Raw genomic sequence first — 16,122 nt, 5'->3', positions numbered from 1 at the left:
TCGGCCGCCGGGCAGCAGGGTTTTTTATTGGTCCAGATAAGCCCAGCAATGCATTCCCTAATTTCCCTCCCCTCTTCAGCCTGCAGCCCAACTCCACCGGGTTTCTATTAGACCAATAGAAGCCCTGCAAAGGCGGCTGCAGGCATCTCTTAAATGCCAGCAACAGCGGCCACGCCCCCAGACTTGGAGCACTGCAGGACCTGGAGAAAGCACGCCTCTACGTTACCGCCAGTGAAGGCTATCTCCTTGCTCTCCCCATTGCAATACCTGCTCCGAATCGCGTTGCTGATGCTGCATCACCTCCATCGGAGCTGCTGATTTTCCCCTCCTCCAGCATGGGAGCCTGGTAGTGAGTATGTTAGATCAGTGGGACTGGGAGGAAGAGGTAATTGGGTGTTAGTGTGTCACAGCAGAGGGAGAGGGAAAGCAGTCTGGAAGCAAATGTGCCACATGGAGCTGGGGCACTGCCAGTAGGGAATGAGTCAGGCTATGAGACTCTCTCCTCTTTCTCCTCCATCTCTCCCGCGCCACATGATCGCGCGGCTTCCCCCTTCACCCCGGAAATGCACCCCGTCCCCTATCCAGTCCCTCCCTCATCGCTTCACAACCTCCCATTCTCCCAAAAGAAAGTTTAATAAAAAAAAAAGACAGGAGAGAGCAGCAGCAGGAAGCGAGCCCGAGGCAACGTCGGAGGCGGGGACATTAATGACGTTGGGGCGGGGTTTGATTTTGGGCGGGGAAAATATTTTAAACCTGGCAACCCTAATCCGGACGTTGGGGAAGGGGAGTTTTGTGAGTATGCGAAATGTGCTTCTTGTTAGTGTAATGTTTCTTCTTGCTGTGTTTTTCAAAAAATTCTATTGCAAAAGAAAAAATCGAATCATCGTAGCAAACTCTCAAAAGTTCCCAATCCGAACTTGCGTTTCTGTTTTTCTTCAAATCGTCGGAGCCTGAAGTGAAGAACAGTTTTTTGGGACGAACTTCAAGCTTTTTTTCTATGGGCGTAGGGAGGACGTGAGGAGGAGGAGGAGCCAGCTTAGCTCAAAAAGAAACAGGCTGCGGAGGTGGGGCAGTATTAGAGCAAAGGGGGTGTGTGGAGGTGGGGAATAACCAATACGATGCGCGGAGGATGAGGCGGGGCTACAGCGAAGTGGGCGGAGACGAAAGATAGCACCACTGAGGGTTGCCAAGGGTTGTGGCCAAGAGAGGGTAGGGCAAGTATGGAACGTGAAGGTAAAGGATAGTTATGCTGCGAGGAGGAGGAGGCGGGGTTTGTGTTGCGGTGCTGCCTGTTTGTAGTACTAGTATTCTGCAGTAGAAGAGAGCGGTGCTGCTCCCGGGAGGTTGCAGTGCAGTTTCTGGATTTGCTGTGTAGGTATGCGTGGGGCCGCTGTGAGAAGCCCTTGAAAGTGGTCTCTATGAGCATCTTTAGCACCGCGGGATAGTTTTCTGGCCTGGCTGTTGAGGGTGGACTGATCGCTATGCTGCAGTCGGGAAACCGCTAACGCTATGGTCTATCTGTGCGGCCTTGAGCAGACAGAGGCTGTTGCATCGCGCTGCCAGAGCTGCTGCAGTTCTAGGTGGAAGAAGCTGAACGAGTTGCCTGGTCCGGTCGTGAGTTTGACAACTAATAGCCTTTTCGAGGCGGTTGGTTCTATAAACTGTTGATAAAGCTCAGAAAAGCTGTGAGATTAAAAAAAAAAACCAGGACTTCTTGGGAAGGAGTGGTATGACACCACACCCTCCCTGGTCCTAAAGACGTTAGTTGATTTAAAAAAAATAACTAATCTGATAAACACATTTACTGTACATTTGATAGAGAAACTGCGGTGTGATTCGCACAAATTTGATCATTAATGAACGTTATTTTACTGCAAAGTAGATTTTAATTTAGTATTATTAACCGCCCTTGGTCGGTACGTGTATTGAGCACTTTTTTTCTGACCTATATTTTTGAGGGATAAAGCTGTTAACTGGAGTGTGAGAAGTCTGTTTTCTGGTTAGAAATGTTCATGTTGTGATGCTAATCGTTTCTTAATGGCTTTCTTTAGACAGAACCAGAAGCTGACCGAAGGGCTGAAAAAAACCAAAACGAGGCATGATGTGTGTAGCATTGATGCATGGGCCTGAGGCCAACTTTTGTCGAGGGCACAGACCAAATTATTTTAATTCAGAGCTTTACAGACTTTGATTAAGAGATGTGCATTTTCATGTCATTTTAATGTACAGTAACATTATTACCATCTCATATTATTGCATTCAATTTCTGTTGTGTATTGAAATGAAACAATTGGCATAATGAAAACAATCCTGCATGGACAACCCTAAGAACATAAACATGCTGAGAGACCATAGGTCCTAACCTGTTTACAGTAGGTTCTCATCTTAAAGGAGCTTTTATCCCCTCTACCATTTTCATTGCCTTTCTATGAAACTTTTCTTGTTCCACTCTTTCTTTTTTGAGATTCATGACCAGAACAGTACACAGTATTCATGGTGTGGTTGCAACACAAACCTCTACAGAGGCATAATGATATCCAGGTTTGTTCTTTGTTCCTTTTCAAATAATTTCTAACATTCTATTTGATTTTTAGGCAGCCATGACACACAGGACTGAAAACGTTAACATATTGTCCAGAATGACTGATTTTTTTCTAGGGTGATGATGTCTAACTCAGGTGCCGAAGATCAGAAGTAAACGCTAGTGCTAGAGGCCATTAGCACCACACTAGCACACGCGTTTACCGATGCACAATGTTTGGAGCCAGTGAGTGCGTCAAACGACCTTGCCAACTGAGTGCAAGTAGCATGCAGATACATGCTAAACGAGAATTAATATTCCTACCCAATTCTCAGCAGGCAAACCCTACGTCAGCTTGGAGCTGGTGTTAGGGTTTGCCAGGGCATTGGGGAGGAATGGGGAGACTCTATCCAGTGAGCATTTGCATGCTTCCAAGATTGCATAGGCCTCGGGTGGGCATGGGGATTCTGTTAAGGGTTCCACTGGACCACCAGTGTTTTGAAATTGTGGTGGGGGGCTTATATTTATGGGGCTAGGGGTTCTGGAGGTCCACTGGACCAGGCCCTTGTGTTTGGGGGGGGGGGGGGGTCTGGTGGCTCACCGGACCACCAGGCATCAGGTTTGACAAGTCCAGGGGGGGTTTTTTCTTTGAGAGCCCAGATCTGTCAAACTTCTAATGTGGAGGATTTTGTCTGAGTGCATGCCTAGGCACAATTCTCCCGCAGGAGTCCCCCTATGATAAGTGCTAATAATGTGCATAAATTTGCATGTTATTAGGCGGATTATTGGGGAGTTAATTCTCTGTGCTGTTCTGGCGGTATTTTTTCCTGCACTATTCAGAACAGCGCAGGAACTTGATCATTGGCGCCTCAGAACCTAGCATTTTGTACTGTTGAAGGAAAATAATCAGTGTGCATCATTTTGCAGTTGTCCACATTAATTTCATGTGCCATTTAGATGCCCAGTCTCCTACAGTAGTTTCAAAAGATCCTCCGCCTTTTTCTCAGCTTTGAATAATTTTGTGTTATCTGCAAACTTGCCCTCTATTGTGACTTAGCCATTAACGGCAGTCAGCTTGGACTTGTGAGTTGGTGAACCTTTGCAGGCTCTGTGTGGGTTTCCTCTTAGACTGATACTGGGATCTTTGAGTGCATGCCAACACAGAGAGCCCTATACTAATTTTTGATACTGTAGCCAGTACTTCTGTGCCTTCATGCTGTGGATAAGTGGGGAGGAGGTGAGTGAGAATCTGCTATTATCTTAGGTCACGTGATAAAAAAATAAGTGTTTAAAATGGGGTAATATTGGATTAACGTTTGGGAGGCTTTAGGGGCATTTGTTTGTCTCTTCTGTTTACACTTGGTTTGAGAGACCTCTCTGGACATAATCAACTGAAATTTGGTAGAGGAACGTCTTGCTGCGATTTCAAAATGCCTGCTAGATTTCTGTCAGTGTCGGAGCAGATGGCCTTTGATAGTTGTGCAAGAAGAGTAAGACACTTCTGAATTCATAGGACCCAGTGCTTAAAATAAAAGAAAGCTACAAAAGTGTTTTGGTTTTTTTTTGTATTGTGCTAGATCCAGTGTTCTCAACCCAGTCTATGGGTTACACCAAGCCAGTCTGGTTTTCAAGATAATTGATAATATATGTATGAGATAAATTTGCATGTACTAAGTTGTACATATGCTGAAAAACTTATTGCCTGGGTGTGTTTCCTAAGGACTGGGTTGAGAACTCCTGGGCTACATGCATATATTGTTCCAGCTTATCGTTTATACCTTTTGGGATTATAACATTTCAAAATGGATATGCTCTTTAATGGTCCTGAGGTTGCCAAATCTTTGGTGTGATTGTACCCCAGCACCAATTTGTTGTTAGTCTGTTTAAGCTCCAGTTTAGGTTAGCTTTTTGTCAGGAAGATTGGCCACAGTTTCCTATATAACTTGCGTAATGACTAGAAACTCTTCTTTGTTCTCTTCTGGCAAGTTTTATGTCTGGACTTCTGTCTACTTGGCATAGCTTGATTTTTTTTTTTTTGTTTTTGTTTAAATCACCAAGAGAATACAGTTCTGGAGGGACTAGCCTAATGGTTAGGGCAGTTGGCTGAGAACCAGGGAAGCCTGGATCAATCCCATTGCATCTCCTTCTGATCTCAGGCAAACCACTTAACCCTCCGTTGCCTCAGGTACAAAGTTAGGGCCTGTTTACTAAGCCGCGTTGTAGGCGCGCTATCATTTTTAGCGTGCGCTAATGCTAGAGACACTCATAGGAACTAAAAACTATAGCGCACCTTAGTAAACAGGCCTTTAGAGTGTAAGCCCTCTGGAGCCAGGAAAATACCTAGTATACTTGAATATAACTCACCTTGAGCTTCTGAGAATAGGTGTTAGCTAAATCCAAAATCCCTTTCCCTTAATTGTCATTTCTCACCGATACACCATTCTTTAAAGGAAAATGTGAGGTAAGTCCTTGTTTCTGGCCAGTTGACCCCACAGCACTCTAGCATCCACAAACTCTTGTTTTTTTTTTCTTTTGTTTTTTTTGAGTTTCAGCAATTGATTATAGTATAAGTAGAACAAATGCTTAAAAGCACAGAGAAGTTAAAACTGGAAATCTTTCTGCTCCAGGGTTGAGAGTTTTGTATTGAACATTTAAAGCTTGTAGATAAGCTGACAGATATTGAGAAGTGGGTATGGAAGGTCTGACTGAGTTGCTTTATTCCCTGGACCCGGCCTGACTGATTTGCCTTATTCCAGGGCCACCGGGGGGGGGGGGGGGGTGGAGATTCCTTGGGCTGGCCTCCAAGGGGGGCCCTACGCCCTTGATCTGTCTCAGGTGTATGTCGGGACTTGGGTGATAGTGTTAAGGCGATAACCTAGGTTTTGGCACACAAGAACAGGACAGTGACAGACCAAGGGAGGAGCAGACGGAGTAAGGTGGGGGGGGGGGGGTAGTGGCTGTGGCCCAAGTGGGAGTGGGGGACAGTGGCGGCAGCGGCGGCCCTGCACTGGGCTGGCTCTGTCTCTCGGTGGCCCTGCTTTATTCTAGAGAATAATGTTTGGAAAGTTAGACTTAAAGAGAGAGGAAGGTATGGATTTAAATGCTTGGAAAAAAAAGGGAGTCTGCCTTCTCAGGAGGAGAGGACAGAGCAAAGCAGTGTGCTGTTAAGACCAGATGAAGACTCTGCCATGCAGAGAGGAGAGGACAAGAAGACCCACAAGGTTAAGCTATGTATATTGATTTACAAGATTCTCTGTGGTCTTGCCCCTTTTTATTTGATTATACTGATGTTCTGTCCTCTGACAGCCTTGCACTAGTTTATAATGTGACCCTAAAATGTGTTTAATGCCTTTACTGTCATTCTCACTTCTAAGGATCTTCATTGCTGCAGTTCCCACTGCAAAGATACGTAAGCAATGCATTGTGTGTAATGTAGATCACAGGCGATGCAGCCACACTTGCCTATCTGTATAAGAACTGTTACTATTGGTTTGTGCTGCTGCCTAGACCTCCTCTCTCTCAGCCAAGCTTGGCTCCTTTGTCTACCTGCTATCATTTCCTGGTCATTCTTACTATCTCTGTCCTGAGAGGTCAGCCAGGTACGGCCTTTCCCTCCAAATGAGGGCTGTCCTCTAGGACCACCCCTTGCTACCTGATGGCAGGTTCTGTCCCCATTGGTCTATTTACCCCCCTCCTCCCTGGGCCTGTGTGAGCCCTTCTTAGCCTCTCCCTCTCCATGAGGCAATCTCCATCTTGCTTCAGACAGCACTTGTCCTGCTAAACTCCCTGGAACGAACTTGTTTTTTTACCTTGAATATATCTTCCTAATGAGATATTGCACTCTCCAGTTACCCAGCTCTGAGCTACTTCTACCTGTTCAACTATTTTCTCACCTCTGCAATAAAGCTGCCTCTCTGCAATAAAGCTGCCTCTCTTCAGATTTCTACCTCCAACCACTGATACAGCTCTCAGAATTACGGAGTCTCTGTGCCTTGGGGCAACACTTCTGAACATCTGACTGTGAATAAATGATCTGTGTTTATTATTCAATAAAGGAAACTTCAGAAAAGAAAGAGACGTCAGGTGTGTGATGGTGTACCAAGGTTATACTTCAAGATATTGAGACTTTATAGTTTATTGAGACTTTACAGTTAACAAGTCTTAAGAGGCTTGACAACTGATTGGTTCTCTTTCTAGAGCAAGATTTATGACACTATGCAATTAATTTGCTTTGCAGTTTCCTCGTCCTAAAGACTTGAAGTCACAAGTATTCTTTTCTTGGCAGATTTGATTATCAAGTTTCCTCAATTTGGAATGCTTTGCCAAATCAAATACAAACATCAAAAATATACCTTACATTTTGTATAATGCTAAAAACTTCTGTTCAAAACTAATTTATAAGATTTTATTTTTAACTTCTCAGGAATGCTTCTGCCTTCTTGATATGTAATCTGCTTGGAATTCTAGAGGATATAGAGGAATAAAAGAAGATATAGACATAATTATAAAAATTAGAAAAGTGGTCAAATATTTGGCAGTTAAAATTTAATGCAAAGTGATGCACTTGAGGTGTAGAAATCCAAAAGAGTAGTATGTTCTAGGGGGTGAGAGACTGACATGCATGGATCAGGTGGCAAAATAATGTGACAAGGCAGTTGCCTGAAGAATTGTAGGCTGCATAGACAGAAGCATAGTCAGCAGAAGAAAGGAGGTGGTGAGGTCCAATTGGAGTACTGTGCCCAGTTTTGGAGGCCATCTCTCTTTAAGGACATAAAGACTTGAGGCAGTTCAGAAGAAGATGACAAAAATGGTACAGAGGTTCTGCCATAAGACATATTAGAAGTGACTGGAGGACTTTAAATAAATATGTATACGCTAGAGAAAAGGAGAGAGGGAGAGGTGATATGATACAGATATTTAATTACTTGAAAGGTATTGATCTACAAATAAACCTCATCTAGAGACATAAGGGTGGTAAATCTAGAGGACATGATTTGAGGTTGCAGGGTGGTAGATTTAGGAATAACGTCAGAAAATTTTTTCACAGAGAGGGTGGTGGACACCTGGAACGCCCTTCCAGGAGAGGTAGTAGAGTAAAAAATGGTGAGTGAATTAAAAAATGTGTGGGATAGATTAGGGGATACCTAAATAGAAAAAGGATGGAAACACAACATGTCTGTTGAGATGTTAAGTTAGACGAGTAATGGGAACTAAGGCAGAAGCTGGACAGACTTCTACGCTCAGTGTCTCACAAATGGCAAAAGACTGAGGAAGATTTGGCAACTCCAGTGCTGGGGGATCCAACAATGCCAGATAGACTTTTACAGCCTGTGCCCACAGGTGGCGGGAGACTGGCGAAGCTTTGGCAGCTTTGGTGTTGTGGATCACTTTGTTGTGTGCTGTGTGGTTTGGGGGGGGGGGGGGGGAGGACGGCTTGACTGGTAGGTCCAAATTATCTCAGCTGTGCTTGGGTATGATGTATGGTTATAACCAGGATTCCATTGTGTTTGGCTGCCTGTGCGGTTGGCATGGTGGAGATTGACAACCAGTGTTTAGGCATGGGTGTCTGGAGCCTGCGTGCGGTGGCGGTTGTAGCTCTGGCCGTCTTGTTGGGCAGACTGGATGGATTGTGCGGGTCTTTGCCATCATTTACTGTGTTACTGTGTATAATATATGCCATGGTCTTCACTAGTTTTTCAGTTGGACCACTGTGGATCCAAATGAGTTGAAGAACAGCTGCCAGATGTCTTCCCATGCAAGACCGCTACACTGCTGACCAGTGTATGATATGTAACCCACCAGTACACCTTCATACTTTTCATTGAGAATATTCTCAGGAAGCTGGGTAGAAAGGCAGAGTAGAGAAAAAAAAACCAGAATGATGATGGAGTGGGGGGTTCCCCAGAGGTCTCCAGGGGTTGTTATTAGTCCCTATGCCTTGCATTGAAGAACACTGTACTAACGGGCACGCCTTCTCATAAATGTCTGGTGCTTCAATCTAGGTGCTATGTAGGCACATAGTGACATGGTTCTTTTAAGGGAAAGACTTTTGAAAATTTTCTTTAAAATATTACTTGGTCTACCTTCTTTGTATTCTCTTAGACCTTGAGGGCTGCCAACAGGTCAGGTTTTCAGGATGTCTGTAATGGATTTGCATGAGAAACGTCTGCATTTCTCTCATGCATATTTATTAGGGGTAGCCTGAAAACCTAACCTGGTGGTAGCCCTTAGACAGAAAGTGGAAGACCTGGAGTGTACCTTGCTAGTAATTGTCCCCATTTCTTTATTGCTTTCCTTATCTCTGTTTTTATTCATCTGCTCATGTGCTTTATATCTGCTGACTTTTAATCTCATTTAGAATAGAGGAGTAGCTGAGGCAGGGAGTAGGTCTGCTAGGATCTGATGGGCTCTACAAAGTGAGCTGGATTGTACACTTTCAGACAAGATGCAGGACCATTGACCATTGGTCAATCTCAGCATGGCACTTCTTATATTCTTTGTGTGCTGCAGTGTTGGTTGCCAGTCACAAGTGCATGTGGATGGTGTGGGACAGGCATAGCCTTAGCTGGCAGAACTGTTTTGCTGCCCAGTTGGTGAAGGTGGGTGAGGATCATGGGCATGGCTACCATTGAGCAAACCTGGTACAAAGCCCAGGCTTGCCTATTTTTTGGAGCCACCTTCTTCATGTGCCCTCCTCTAAATCCATCCTCAATGCTCTCCATCCCTGTGGGTCCAGCATCTGATGTACCTCCTGTGGATTTAGCATCTCTCCCCCATTCCTTCACGCTTACGGAGGGTCACTGGTAGCGGCACCAGTTACAAAACATGTTTCAGGCCAGTGCCGCAAGGGCCATCCCTCTGTCAGATCCAGTCACAGAAAGTTGCATCAGAGGAGACAGGATGTGACAAAGAGAAGGGCAGGGAGAGAGATGCTTAACCCATGGGGGGACATGGAGGAAAGAAAGAGATGATGGTCCTGAGGGGGTAAGGGCAAGGAAGGAAGGGATGATGGCTCTGTGGTGGAAGGGAAGTTGGGTAGGGGCAATATTATAAATGAAGTCTCACCAGAGTCTTATTCAGGGGTATCATCACCTCCTTTTTATTTATTTGTTACATTTGTATCCCACATTTTCCCACTTAGTAGTAGGCTCAATGTGGCTTACATGGATCTGGAGAGGTTGTTGCCAACTGCAGTGAACAAAACAGTGAAAGATCAATGGAAGATTAAATAGGTCTGGTGTGGTTCATCCCTTGCCGGTTGCAAGGGTGGGATTGTGCAGTGAAGAATTTAGAATTGTCCATTCAAGTTGTGTTTATGTTGGGTCAGGGGTACGCCTTTCTGAAAAGGTGAGGTTTTATTTTCCTGGAACTTCAGGTGATAGTCTGTGGCTTTCAGGTCTTTTGGTAGTGCGTTCCAGAGATGGGTACATCTGTACGAGAAACTGGACGCATGTGTTGATTTATACTTCAGTCCCTTGCATCTTGGAAAGTGGAGGGTTAGGTATGTTCTTGCTGTTTCAATTGTGTTTCTGATTTTTCCTACTGGCCATTCATCTCCCTATGTACCCAAGCATCCTTCTAGCTTTTGCTGTTGCCTCTGCCTGTTTGGCCACCTTAAGATCCATCACATACTATCGCATCCAAGTCCCATTGCTCTTTCATGCACAAAAGTTCTTCACTCCCTAAACTGTATTGTTCCCTCAGGTCTTTGCAGCCAAAATGCATGACCCTGTATTTTTTAGCATTAAATGTAAGCTGCCACTTTCCAAACTATTCCTCTAGCTTCGCTAAGTCCTTCCTCATGTTATCCACACTATCAGGGATGTATACCCTATTGCAGATTTTGGTATCATCTGTTAAGAGGCAAACCTTACCAGACAGCCCTTCAGCAATATCACTTACAAAAATATTAAAAAGAACCAACCCAGGACCTGAACCTTGTAGCACACCACCAGTGACATCCTTTTCCTCAGAATGAGTTCCATTTATTACTACTTTCTGTCGCCTTCCACTCAACCAGTTCCTAACCCAGACAGTCACTTTAGAGCTCATACCGAGGTCACTCAGTTTATTAGTCTTCTATGCAGAACCATATCAAAGGCTTTACTAAAATCTAAATACACCACGTTCCCTCCCTTGATCCACCTCTCTGGTCAGCCAGTCAAAGAAAATTGGATTTGTCTGACAAGATCTGCCTCTAGTGAAACTATGTTGCCTCGGGTCCTGTAATCTGTTGGATTACAAAAACTTTACCATTTTGTTTTGAAAGTGTTTCCATTAACTTACTACAGAAGTTGCACTTACCGGCCTGTAGTTCCCAACAGGGGGATGAACTTCCTATATCTGTTAAACACCACTTTTCTTTTTGTAAAATTTTGAAAATGTATTTACTGTATTTCAGAAATATTATGCTTGTAAGTAGAGCTTGTTATAGCTTTTACTACTAATCATTTCTATAGCGCTACTAGACTTGATTAGTTCTTAGTGTACTATTTGTTACTATGTAGAAATCTTTGTATAATTTTTGCTAGGTATGGACTATGATCGTACACCACTTTGAACTTATTGGGCTTTAGCGGTTTAAAAATCTTAAGAGAATAGAATAGGGATGATGGTGGATATAAGGGGCGGTATAGGAACGCTCACAAGAGATGCTGGAAAGGGTAAGACACAGAGGAGAGAATATTGAGGGTTGGCAGATGCCGAGGAAAGACAGATGGTGGACATGGAGAATGAGCCAGGTCTGATTTTTGAAAATCATTTAGTCCATTGCCTTCTGAAATTTGCCCTGAGCTCCCTCAGAATAGCAGGACTCTAATCCTGTATCTATTTATTTATTAGGATTTATCACCTTTTTGAAGGAATTCACTCAAGGCTATGTATGTGCAAGCTTTATGAATGAAAAGAAGTGGCCATTCCACTTAGGTGTGATAATTCGGCTCCAGGCAGCTTTGTTTGTCCCAGTACATGCTTCCATTTAACAGTTTGTTTTCCCTTTTGTTTGCAGGATATGATGGAACTACTGGAGGAAGATCTCACTTGTCCTATTTGCTGTAGTCTGTTTGATGATCCTCGGGTTTTACCTTGTTCACACAACTTCTGTAAGAAATGCCTGGAAGGGATCCTTGAAGGAAATATTAGGAGTGCACTCTGGAGACAGTCGAATTTCAAGTGCCCCACCTGTCGAAAAGAAACTCTCACCATAGGGGTCAGTAGTTTGCAAGTCAACTATTCACTGAAAGGAATTGTAGAGAAGTACAACAAATTTAAAGTCCTTCCAAAGATGCCTGTGTGCAAAGTACACAGTGGGCAACCCCTTAACATTTTCTGTTCAACAGATCTGAAGCTGATTTGTGGGTTCTGTGCCACTCAAGGAGACCACACAAACCATGGCTTCTGCTCCATTGAGGATGCCTATTGCCTAGAGAAGAATGCTTTTGAGAGTCTCTTTCAGAGCTTTGAGACATGGCGCTGTGGGGACTTGCTGTCCCAGCTTGACACCTTGGAGACGAGCAAGAGGAGAGCCCTGCAGTTACTGACTAAGGACTCTGACAAAGTTAAGGAGTACTTTGACACACTAGAGCACACTCTGGAGCAGAAAAAAAATGAAATACTTTCAGATTTTGAGAGTATGAAGCTTGCAGTGATGCAGGCCTATGATCCAGAGATCAATAAACTCAACATGGTTCTGCATGAGCAGAAACAGGCTCTCAGCCTTGCAGAGAGTTTTAGGGACTTGTCAGATCCCATTATTTTTCTGCAGCAGATGCAGGAGTTCAGGGAGAAAATCCGTTTAATTAAGGAAAGCCCTTTACCTGCCTACTCTGGTAGGGATATGAGTTCTGTCCTGAAGAGTTTTGATACCAGCCAGTGGAATAATGTAAAACTGAGGGATGTGGAAAAGCTCTCCTTGCCTCAGGAACCCCTCACCTCAAAGAAGAACATTCCTTGGTGGATTTCTTGTAGATACGGGGCTGAACTTATTTGCCTATTAGTTACGTTAGTCATAGCACTGCTGGTCAGAGGACCTGTAAGTGACACTTTGAGCAGCTGGATATCTACACTTATTTCTACATATGCAGCAGACACGGCAAGATTAGCTGACTCTGTAGCTTCTTACTGGGAGGAGGCTGCGGAAGGAGTGCAGCTACTTGGTGAAACGTGTCGGAGCTGTGTTCTGATACTGCTGGAACAAGTGGCAGCATTTGTCTGTAAATATAAACTTTTGTAAAGCCTGCTGCGCATATACAGATGTTTAACAGAAATAGCTTAAATAAACGTTCAAAAATAAAAGCCATAGGGGTGTTTGTGGGAAGAACTGCATCCATCTAAAGCTTCAGATAGAGGCATTTTCAAATGTCAGGCAACCCTTAACACGTTAGAATACCACTTGCAAATTGAGTGGTATTCTTGATCTATAGTTACTTCTGTCCACTTCTACTTGTGCCCTAGGAAAGAAGTGTGCGCGCGTGTTTATGGTGGGGGGGGGGGGGGGGGGGGTTTGTGTAGTACAGCTAGCAGAAAAGTTGTGGGACTGAGCTGGCACAGAGTTCCTTTTCAAACAGGACATGTATAGGAGTTGAGGTTGAATGTCCAGTGGGGCTTTTGAGCCAGCACACAGTCTACCATAGCTATTGCTCAGAGCATCACCCCACACAGGGCTTCTGGAATGCTAGTTGGCTAGGTATAGAGAGATAGGGAGGGAAGCTAGAGGTGGCCAGGAAAAGGAAAGGGAGAGTATTGAAGGGTTTTCTTGTTGGGAATGCAAGTGTGTAGTAAACCTGTTGGATCAGAAAATATTTGACCCCCCAGAACATGACTACTGCCATCTCTGTGGCAACTTTGTTTCCTTTCTGGCCAAGGGCTGGAGAGGAAGCTTGCTTTGAGACTGAGCTCATCAGCACTGCTGCACATCCAGTAGGGGGGCATACCTATACTTCCTTTCTCCTTGGTGGCATGGACACACTACCTCTACAGTAAGACCAAGTTACAGTGAACAGGAGCTCACGTCTGTGGTGAGTTATGGGATAGGTCTCTCAGGATGTGTGTTAAGCTTAGACATGTGCTGTGGGTTTTGTGGTTTTCTTTTTTTCAAGCTTGTGTATTAATTGTATACAGTATGATGTAATTAATATAACATATCCTACACAGTTTTCTTACAGTATAGGGAGCTTGTTATTTCTAGAGATAGGTGTTGCACATGAAAAGCATGCAGGAATAACATTTCAGATAAAAGACTTCTCAGTCACTAATTCTTTAGTCCTACATTCTGCCTTTTCTTAGTTTATTTTGTTTGTAAACCGCTGTGATATTTTGTTAGTAATTGCGGTATATCAAATTATTTTGATAAACATAAATCTCCATGAATAAGTCCTAGTTCAGGTGGTGACTTCTCTGTTAGCAGAACTATAGACTTGGACCTATGGTCCCTTTTTTTTTTTTAATACTGAATGTAGGGTTAGGATTTTTAATATGTAGTTGAAGACAATCGCAGTTGTCTGCTGTAGGTTATTTATCATTGGAGAGCACTGTGATATACAGTGATAATTGTGTGTATAATCCTTGTAATGACATTGCAATCAGAAGGGATTTATGATATAGTTGAAGACAAGTGCCTGAGTATATTTGAAAAAATAGACAGGAATAAGCTAATCTTGTAGCCAGTGGAACTTCAATGCATCTGCAATTGTAATGTTAGATTGCTAATACTGTCCTATAAAATATATTTTTTTCCAGCAGTTTGCTCATAATAGCTTCTATGCTCTGACCTGTGTAAAAATAAACTTGTAATTACAAAATATAGTAACTATGCAGGAAGCATTACCACTACAGATGTTCATGAATGTGAACTAGATCCAAGGAAACTACTAATGTCTTGTGATCTCTTGGTTTTCTGAGTTTATAGAATAGGGTTTATAATCCAGTAAAACAAGACATGTTAGGCAAACTTTTATTGTGACAATCATGTATTAAAAGAAGCAGCTTAACTTTCCTGAACAGGCTGGCTATATATGCTTAGAAGAAGCTGAGTGGTTTTGTAGAACTGTTTGCTCCATGAATAGACAGTTGGTGATACAGTTCTTTACTAAGTTTCTAGATTGCAGATGGCAATAGAATTGCTTGACATTTTGTCTCATGCAAAATTTTGTTTTCAGTGATCTCATAAAGGGGCACAGTGTTTCCTTACATTTGATTTGCTTTCCCAAATTGCCCAAGGTGGGTACAAAATTCAACAGAAAATTCAATTGTTATAAAACATTTCTTGATTTTAATGTTATGTTTAAAACAGTATGTATGAACTCTGGTATGAGCTGTGGAAATGGCCCTATGCCATTGTGGTTACCTACCAAAAAAAAAAAAGGTATTTTGCTTTTGTCTATTTTTTCATTTTTCAAATAAAATATATGTTTCAAAGCTTCACAGAAAATCTGCTTAAGTGTGATCTGGTTGCTTTCTTGGCAGTATAAGAAAACACACAGCTTAGTTTTAATCTAAGACGGAATTCTTAACTGTGCTTCAGTCAAAGTTAAAACAAATCCTATATGACAAGTCCACACATCATCCCAGGTTTGATTTACTTCAGCAAGTGTGGGCCCTGCTGAATAGATTCAGGACAGGCCAAGAGTTGTGTTCTACCTGTGTGCATTAGTGGCGCTTTCATGCCACAGTGGGAGATGGAGACTGAGCAACACAGTGTGAAGGACTAGCCTCATCCCAAATTTAAGGCTGGATAATAAAACCAAACCGTCTCTGGCTGATATTCAAAACTATTTACCTGGCCAGGAATGGCTCCTGGCCAATTAAATAGTGTTTTCCATTGCGTCCCCACATCAATGCAGAGCCTTGTGGGTTATGTCCCTCAACCAGCAGGTGGAGATAAAGAGCAAGATTTGCTACATGTGGTCCTGTGCAGCCAGCTCAATCTCAGCATTCTCTCTATCTAGCAGGTGGAGGGTCATACCTGTGCAGCTCTGTTGATCTGGCTCCTATCCCGTTCCCTCGGGTGCTGTTGAGCCTTTCTTGTGATGTTAAGTTGCCCTGTGGCGGTCTTTGGGGATACCTGGTGGGGCCAGGTCCCTCCCCTCCTCTCCCTAGCGACAGTCCTTTGGGGCGCATGGTCTGAGTCTGCTAGTTACAGCTTACAGCTCTCCTGCCTCTCTGTCAGGTAAAAAAATAAAATAAATAGATAAAAACATTTGGGCTGTAGTGCAGGCTTCTTCCCTTAGACAAATCAGAGGGGCACTGGGTGTGGCCGAGTAACCAATGCGTGGGAGGACAGTTATTACTGCTTTGGGGGGGGGTGGGGACAAGTCATGTCGGCGCCGTCCGACTTAGGTAAGCGCGGCTCAGGAACCGAACAGCAGTGTTGGGTTCTTGTGAGAAGTGTGCTAAAGCCGGGCCCCAAGGTAGAAAACAGTGTGGAGTTGCTGGCCCAAACACCAGCAGGAGAAGGCTCGAATTCCGCTGTGAGTTCAGGTGCCTTGTGCCTTATACTCTTAAAACTGTGTGGCACAGGGAGAAGACAATATTGGTGGTTCCCAGAGGCATGCAGAACCTTATTTTGTGTAGACAGCTGCAATGACTGTTTACATTGCTGAGCT

The 16,122-nt window shown here is 43.7% G+C and overlaps 1 protein-coding gene across 5 annotated transcripts; it reads left to right on the top strand.

Annotated features, from left to right (window-relative positions):
- The first annotated feature begins 262 nt into the window (after nucleotides 1-262).
- TRIM13 (tripartite motif containing 13) lies at nucleotides 263-14,873 on the top strand. 5 transcript variants are annotated; one of them, XM_030200452.1, is made up of 3 exons: nucleotides 1,231-1,375; nucleotides 2,465-2,541; nucleotides 11,529-14,873. In XM_030200452.1, the coding sequence occupies exons 2-3, from the start codon at nucleotides 2,494-2,496 to the stop codon at nucleotides 12,750-12,752; spliced, it is 1,272 nt and encodes a 423-aa protein (XP_030056312.1). In that variant the 5' UTR covers nucleotides 1,231-1,375; nucleotides 2,465-2,493; the 3' UTR covers nucleotides 12,753-14,873. The 5 variants fall into 5 exon arrangements, with proteins under 5 accessions (XP_030056316.1, XP_030056312.1, XP_030056315.1 ...); XM_030200456.1 differs by lacking the exons at nucleotides 1,231-1,375; nucleotides 2,465-2,541 and adding an exon at nucleotides 263-349; XM_030200455.1 differs by lacking the exon at nucleotides 2,465-2,541 and having other exon boundaries at nucleotides 1,231-1,371.
- The last annotated feature ends 1,249 nt before the right edge of the window (nucleotides 14,874-16,122 follow it).

This window comes from Microcaecilia unicolor, chromosome 4 (genome assembly GCF_901765095.1).
Source record: "Microcaecilia unicolor chromosome 4, aMicUni1.1, whole genome shotgun sequence".
Classification (NCBI taxonomy): Eukaryota; Metazoa; Chordata; class Amphibia; order Gymnophiona; family Siphonopidae; genus Microcaecilia; species Microcaecilia unicolor.
This window is presented reverse-complemented; position numbering and strand designations above follow the sequence as displayed.

Bases quoted from the DNA above. Each gene is read 5' to 3' on its own strand.
- TRIM13 (XM_030200452.1), top strand. From the start codon at position 2,494: ATGGTGTGGTTGCAACACAAACCTCTACAGAGGCATAATGATATCCAG. The intron at 2,542-11,528 runs GTTTGTTCTTTG...TTTTGTTTGCAG, and splicing joins AGAGGCATAATGATATCCAG to GATATGATGGAACTACTGGA.